This window comes from Nematolebias whitei, chromosome 1 (assembly GCF_014905685.2).
Source record: "Nematolebias whitei isolate Nwh7 chromosome 1, NemWhi1, whole genome shotgun sequence".
Lineage (NCBI taxonomy): Eukaryota > Metazoa > Chordata > Actinopteri > Cyprinodontiformes > Rivulidae > Nematolebias > Nematolebias whitei.
This window is the reverse complement of record NC_056498.1, coordinates 70,511,619-70,519,555: the sequence shown is the minus strand read 5'-3', so window position 1 is coordinate 70,519,555 and position 7,937 is coordinate 70,511,619. Positions and strand designations below refer to the sequence as shown.

General features: G+C 40.6%; 1 protein-coding gene across 1 annotated transcript in view; it reads left to right on the top strand.

Annotated features, from left to right (window-relative positions):
• Window positions 1–7,555, top strand: part of LOC119413402 (bone morphogenetic protein receptor type-1A) — a 23,681-nt gene extending 16,126 nt beyond the window's left edge. Inside the window, exons 7-11 of the mRNA XM_037680454.1 lie at window positions 1,307–1,499; window positions 3,514–3,811; window positions 4,035–4,210; window positions 5,781–5,911; window positions 6,247–7,555. Of these exons, the coding sequence (XP_037536382.1) occupies window positions 1,307–1,499; window positions 3,514–3,811; window positions 4,035–4,210; window positions 5,781–5,911; window positions 6,247–6,372 (924 nt within the window). The 3' untranslated portion in view covers window positions 6,373–7,555. The remainder of the gene's footprint in view (window positions 1–1,306; window positions 1,500–3,513; window positions 3,812–4,034; window positions 4,211–5,780; window positions 5,912–6,246) is intronic.
• The last annotated feature ends 382 nt before the right edge of the window (window positions 7,556–7,937 follow it).

The following is a 7,937-nucleotide window of genomic DNA, read 5'->3' as shown; positions in this document are numbered from 1 at the left end:
GAGGGGCTTCAGGATGACACTGTGAAGGTCCTGGAGGGGCTTCAGGACCACTCTGTGAAGGTCCTGGAGGAACCAAGCCAGAGTCCAGACTTGAATCTGATTGAACATCTCTGGAGAAATCTGAAAATGGCTGCACAGACGTCTCCATCCAACCTGATGGAGCTTGAGAAGTAGGGGTGCGACTCTTGGCGTCTTTCGATTCGATTCCGCATTTTGGTGTCACGATTCGATTCAGAAACGTTTTTACTAATGGAATGGTCAAACTTTGTTTAAATCATGTAACCGACAAAATGAAAATATTAAACGACAATGTAAACAAATAGAACATTTAAAATTTATTTTTGCATCATTTTATATTTATACCAGAAATAGGAACAAATATAGGAATTCTGTTAACTTATCTTACCAGTATTAAGTTAGCTTAGCTGCCTGGCTTTTTCTAAAATAAATAAACAAATAATTCATCCATCCATTATCTTTACCCACTTCTTCATTTGTGGGTCATGGGGGGGTCACTGGTGCCCTTATCCAGCCGTCACTGTGCAAGAGGTGCGAAACATTCTGGACAGGTCTCAAGTCCATCACAGACAAATAATTCAAAATATATAGAAATCAAAGTAAACAAAAACTTCAACGTACCATAGTGCATTTTAAAATCGTTTTATGGACCTTTAGAATTGATTCAGAATAGCCAGGACTAGGAATCCAACTAGATACTTCAGTGAATCCATTTTTTTTCTGCACCTCTATTTAGAAGTACTGCACAGAAGAGTGGGACAAACTGCCTAAAGATAGGTGTGCTCAGCTTGTGGCTTCATATTCAAACAGACTGAGGCTGTGATTGCTGCCGAAGGTGGATCAACAAAGTATCAAGCAAAGGCCGTGAATCACAAAAAAAAGTTAAATCGTGTCATCTAGACGGTTTCTTTTTGGAAGAAATGTTTGGTCTTTTATCCAAAAAACGTAATCAGTCTGAGGCCTGCCAACAAGATCTGTTGTTTTAAATAGCGCCTTAAGGCCGTGTTTCAAACCAGTCTGCTGTGGAATTCCAGGAAATTGGTTTGAATATTTTGTTGAATAGGTTGTGAATATTTACGTAAATGTTATTTGTTAGTTTTCTATTTTTAATAAATTTGCAAGAATCTCTATCTTTTTTCACATTGTCATCAGGAGGTATTGTGTGTAGAGATTAATTTAATACAATTTGTAATAAGGCTGTAACATAAAAAGTGGAAAACGCTGTGAAAACTTTCCAGACGTACTGTGTATGATTAGACGTAAAGGTTCATGTGTTTGTTTCCTTCAGGTGCAGAGGACCATCGCCAAGCAGATCCAGATGGTTCGTCAGATTGGAAAAGGTCGCTACGGCGAGGTGTGGTTGGGCCGCTGGAGAGGCGAGAAGGTGGCCGTCAAAGTCTTCTTCACCCGTGAGGAGACCAGCTGGTTCCGTGAGACTGAGATCTATCAGACGGTCCTGATGAGACACGAGAACATCCTCGGTAAGCTTCACGTTAACTCACACAGCTGAGTTTTACATCATTCAGATCAGTTAAAACAGAGTCTTGAACTTTACGCAAATGTTAAGACGATTGAACAAATACATCAACCAACACTGATGAGTCCAATGATGTAGTTTTTGTGGTTGATTTGTTTTAAGGGACACTTTCCACTTTCTTTTCAAAGACTTTTGACTTGACAATAAATGTCTCCTCTGACTTTCTGTAGTGCTCAGCCAGGACCTGCGCCTTGTTTAATTTAGGAACAGTTTGAGTGAAAAAAACAATGTCATACAAATCAAATGCCAAATGTCTAGAAACAGTGAAATATATTTAAGTAAAATGTTTATTATAAGACGAGGGTCAGAGTTTATTGTCATGTAAGTAACCCCAGAGGACGACTTTTACTTCTGTGTTGCTTCAACCACTTTCTATTGGTTCTAAATTTTAAATACGGACTCAGCCAACATGAAAAAATAATTAAGAGCAAAAACAGACTTGCAATATGCACAAGTCAGTATTTAGTACAATAAGCAGCTCCACATGCATGCACTCTGAAGAATCAAGACGCTCCACGACACAGAACATCTGACGGCTGAAATTCAGTAACAGATGGACAGGGCTGCAGAAACTCTGTAATATATCCGGGTCAGTCAAAACACGAACAAAACAAGAACAAAACAGAAACTGACGTTTTTTGACGGGGAAAAAAGGTTTAAAAAAACAAAACATAAATACTCAATGTCAAACCACCGAGTCACATAAGTATTTTAATTAGTCTTTTTAATTGTTTTTTATTTGTTACATTAATAACACATAAAAACACATAGAACAAAAAACCTACCCCTCCCATACCACGTCGCTTAAACAGGCACACATACATTTAGACAGGCACTGACGCACTTTAAATATAAACCATAAATGGCTGCCGTGTCCCAGAATGTTTCCACAGATCCCCTCACAGTGTATCTAATCTCTTCCCAGTGAATATGACGCATAACTTCTCTTATCCAGTGATCGCACGTGTGAGTTAGACCAAAAACAATCTTTTTCAGCTGTCTAAGCTGGAGGGTCCCGTGGGCTGGATGGTCTCCACAAAACTCTGGACTATAATTTTTTTTTAATCCCCTCAGGTGTTCTGATTGTAGGAAAATGCCTTTTTTTCTTTCGAGGCTGTGCACACGGTTCTGTTGACAGGGCGCCCTCGCTGTGTAATGGTGAACCCAAACATTGTGAGAACCCCTGCCCTAACAAACACTTACTGTAAGTTAAAGGACCTTCCAAGGGCTAAACAAATAAGTTTATTTCTGTTATCATACAGTCAAAACTTGTGCTCTGAGTAGTGCCTTTATAATTTATAAGAATATATCATTTATAAAAAATATGTCTGTGCCAAATTCACTGCTGATGAGGAGGGTTGATGGTGTTCTTTTTATTGTCACTCGACTTTCACTGCTGCACTAAGGTTTTGCCATTAACAGTTCATCCACGGCTCGTCAGGGATTTTAACTTAAGTGGCAATGATTGTCTGTGATGAAACCTTTTCCCTGTGCCTTCTAGCTGCTTTGCAGTACATCAAACTAGTCATTAGATAAAAACGTTGTTGTTTCAAAACATTTTACTGCAGGTTTCAATGAAAGAAAATATTGTGTGCTTTGACAATAAGGTCACCATCAGTCGTCCATTTTCAACATGGCAATGATGACATTGGCTTCTCATATCAGTACAGACCTGGTTGCTCAAAAGATTTGAGTAACTAATTCTAAATAAATTACTTTATTTTTTTTTTTTTTTTTTTTTTTTTTTTTTTGGGCGTTTTTGGCCACAAAAACAGGCCATAAGTGTATGGAGAACAGAGATAGACTATCAACCCCTCTTAAAACACAAACGCCTGCATAAATGTATCAACAATTGTTGGTTGTAGGTCTAACAGTGGCCAATTGAACAAAAATAGCAATTATCCCATTGCCCAAACCTAATTTCTGCTTATTTTAAATGTTTCCTCTCCGTCCTGCAGGCTTTATTGCAGCAGACATCAAAGGCTCAGGCGCCTCCACGCAGCTCTTCCTCATCACCGACTACCACGAGAGCGGCTCTCTGTACGACTACCTGAAGCTGACCACGCTAGACGCTCAAACGCTGCTACGACTCGCCTACTCGGCCGCCTGCGGCCTCTGCCACCTGCACACGGAGATCTACGGCACGCAAGGCAAGCCGGCCATCGCCCACCGAGACTTGAAGAGCAAAAACATCCTGGTGAAGAAGAACGGCACCTGCTGCATCGCCGACCTCGGGCTCGCCGTCAAGTTCAACAGGTGATTTCATTCTTTAACTTTGATCTGCTCATAAGTCTGGAGACTAGGATTACTGATCGGATCCTTTATGTAACATGTATGAGTGAAAGATCTCATCTGTGAATGAAAATGATCAGTCTTGTATTTGATTGTTGTTGGCTTTGTTTATTAAAAGGTAATACGATTCTGTGACAGCTGTAAGCACGTTTAGGATTTTAATGAACTGTCCTTTGGGTTTCCATAGTGACACAAACGAGGTGGACATCCCTCTGAGCACTCGAGTGGGGACAAGGCGCTACATGGCCCCCGAAGTCCTGGAGGAGAGCCTCAACAAGAATCACTTCCAGGCCTACATCATGGCCGACATCTACAGCTACGGCCTCATTGTGTGGGAGATGACCAGACGCTGCGTCACTGGAGGTGTGTGTATACTCACACACACACACATTTGGGCTTTCTAATACCAGACACCCAAACTCTTAAAGACTGGAACTGATTCCACAATAAGTCTACAATTCAAAAGATTTAAGAAGCCAAACCAGTTTAAGGTTTGTTCTAAATGATCACCCACAAGGAGAGAACAATGTCCACAATCAGAAGGACACCACTCATAAATGAGAAGGCAGGTGATACCTGACTGACCTCACATTTCAATCAGTTTGATCGTTGGAAATTTTACTGTTCCCAGATAATACACTGAATAGATCAAGTGAAAGATACTTTATTGGTCCTTGGTAATAATCAAGATAATTAGACACTTTTACAGGGAGGGAGGCATCATTATCGTATTTTTCAGACTATAAGTTGCTCTTTTTTTCATAGTTTGGCCAGTCCTGTCACGTATAGTCCGAAGCGACTTATATATACCCCCCCCCATTCATGACGCAATTTTTGACTGACACGTTAAATGTTCACTCATACTGACATGAACCAGAGTAAACATTACCATTTGCAGCCACGAGAGGGCACTCTAAGCTTTTGAGAGCAATATGCTGTTCCTCTTCTGTGCCCCACCCCCCATCTTCCTCCAGAGTTGGTGGAGTTGTTCAGAAGCGACACAGAGGATAGTAACTTGCCCAACATATAACTGTCGGGACTGTAAGTCCACGGGGGCAGACACGCAACCTGTGTGTCTCTGCTTTGACAGACTCAGAAAAAGAAGGGGGGGGGGGGGGGTTGAGGGGGAGGTGTCTGCCTTTCCTCATCACTACTGTGCAGCTTCAATGAGACCGGGTAAGAGCAGCTTGTTTATTTAAAATAATAAAGCGCAACCCAAACCGAGTCTTTAGTCCAGTCCCTCGGCGACAACTGAGCGGGCCAGGCCACCGGGAAATGTCCCGACAATCCTGACGGTCTGTCAACCCCTGTGTGTTATTTCAGATTGTCTGTTCTTGCACTTTGTCAAATACACTTCTAAATAAATGCGACTTGAAGCAACTTGTGTTTTTTTCTTCTTCATGAGGCATTTTTTGACTGATGCAACTACGTATAATCCAGAAAATACGGTAATTGCAGGCATTAAAATAATGAAGAAAAAAAACAAGTTAATCAGTGGACCAGCAGCTAACAGACAGAACTGTTGATGAACAGCAGCCTGTAATATTGTAATAACTTCTTTTAACACAGTACAAATAAAAATAAACCTGATAACCTGCGGGATCAATAAAGTTCTTATCTTACATGCTCCTTTGGGCTTAACTGGAAGTAGATTATAAAAATTCAACTAGTCACGCGTCTGTTTTTCTTGAGACTAATAAATGATGCCAAATGTTATTTAAAACCGTAATCCTGTAGTCATCAGGAAAATCTTGTGATTTTCAGGTAAAAATGTATTTTGTTCCTCTTTATAGACGAGATTCTTGTTGTTTTATCCAAGTATTTTTGAGAAAGTGGAAGAAGTGTTCAACGTCTGGCCTTTTCTGTAAATGTTGAACAGAATTCCTCTGCAGAAAGGGCCATCAGCTGACTGAATGTGGTGCTCTGTGTGCAGGTATTGTGGAGGAATATCAGTTGCCATATTACGACACGGTGCCCTCTGACCCCTCCTATGAAGACATGCTGGAGGTGGTTTGTGTTAAAGGACTTCGGCCGACAGTATCCAATCGTTGGAACAGTGACGAGGTGAGACTCTAGATCCTGGAGGTGTAAAACACTCCACCATCTAACTGCAGCAGCTCCAAGACTTGTTGTTTTTGTCCTCCGTCTTTGTCAGAGGATAATAAAACTCGCTCATGGCCCTCATCATTACACAAAAACCTCTAAAAGTCTTGATCTACTTCTTTTTTTCTTTGTGTTTTGCTTTCAACACATGCAGCTTTAGTCCAAAACAAACCATCAAAATCTTCAGGAAACCTGGAGAACTGATCAAAACTGCTTTACAAAAACTACATGAAATTCTGTCTGTATGGAAGAAAGATTGAAAACGTGTTCTCAGAATGTTGGTGTTGTTTCCCCAGTGCCTTCGAGCCATGCTGAAGCTGATGTCAGAGTGCTGGGCCCATAACCCCGCCTCCCGACTCACCATCCTTAGAGTGAAGAAGACGCTCGCCAAGATGGTGGAGTCCCAGGACATCAAGATCTGACCCCGCTCCTCTGTCCTCTGCCTCCTACACACGTGTCCATCTCTCTGAACTCTAACCAAATCAGACTGAACCGGTTCTCCCAGCCCGCCTCCTTCATCGGGAGGAGGAAGAGAACGTGGGAGAAAAGAGAAAATAACCTTCCTGAGAGCTGAACTGTGTTTCTCCTTCACTTCCACAGAGTTCTTCATATGGAACAAAACATCTGGGTTCAACGCTTTCTGTGAAAGCCAAACATGACGATAAATACCATTTGACTGGGACGAGAGGAACAGAGAAAAGCAGCCAATTTTAGTTTTCATTTTTTATTTTCAGGATTGAGTTCTCCTGCCATAAAGGAATATATCTCCATCTTCTAGTAGGTTCTTTCTGAACTGAACAAGGTACTCTGAGAAGAAGTGGACTGAAACGTGTAAATAATGTTGGTTAGACACTCGGCTTCACCTGAGAGCTCCGTGGAGTTCAGCCAACTCCTCCAAGAGACGTCTGCCGTCCAGTTTGTCTGTCCACTTCCTGTTTGTCTGTCTCACGGAGATCCTGTGGTACGTATAGGGCGGAGCTTCTTGGCAGGGCGGGGCTACATATCCAGCTCCACCCATGAGCTAATAGAAACCACCAGGAGTTTCTTTGGGGTGGTTACATGTTGCAGTAGTGAACACCTAATAATTCCTTATTTTGTGTTCTGTTCAGAATTAAACGCCTTCAAACTAAAACTACATAATAAAATAATGTTGCAGAATTTTCTGGCTATATGCTTAAAGATTGTGAATGAGAAGTGAAAAGGAAAATTTAAGAAGAAAAGTTGAATCTTCAGTTAGCAAGAATAAAGAGCCCTGCAGAATTTATCAGGAAGCCCCAATCTAAAAGATTTGCACCCATAATTGTGTAGTCACGTGACCTACGTTCTCACCTGGCACAGAACTTTAAATATTTAATATCAAGAATATTTTATAATGAACTGGTTCAGCACAGCAAAGAAAATACACCTTATAAACACTCCAAAAGTATTAAAATTGATATTCTGATATAAAAAAAAAGGAACATTTGTTTCTGTTTCGGTGCACCTAGGCTAACAGTTGATCTTCAAGTCTAGTCTACAGTGATGCTTTAAAGTTTGTGAACTCTTTATAATTTTCCATATTTCTGCATAAAATATGACGTAAAACATCATTAGATTTTCACATAAGTCCTAAAAGTAGATAAAGAGAACCCAGTTCAACAAATGACACAAAAATATTGTACTTGGTCACTTATTTATTGAGGAACATGATCCAATGTTACATATCTGTGAGTGGTAAAAGTATGTGACCCCTTGAAGTTCCTCCATTTGTCCACGATCTGTCTGACTGTGCTGGTGGAGTCCGAACTCTTTACAGATGGTTTTGTAAACTTTTCCAGCTTCACAAATATGCAATATTGGATCATTTTCTTAAATTAATAAATGACCAAGTATAATATTTTGTCTCATTTGTTTAACTGGGTTCTCTTGATCTACTTTTAGGACTTGTGTGAAAATCTGATGGTGTTTTACGTCATATTTATGCAGAAATGTAGAAAATTATGAAGAG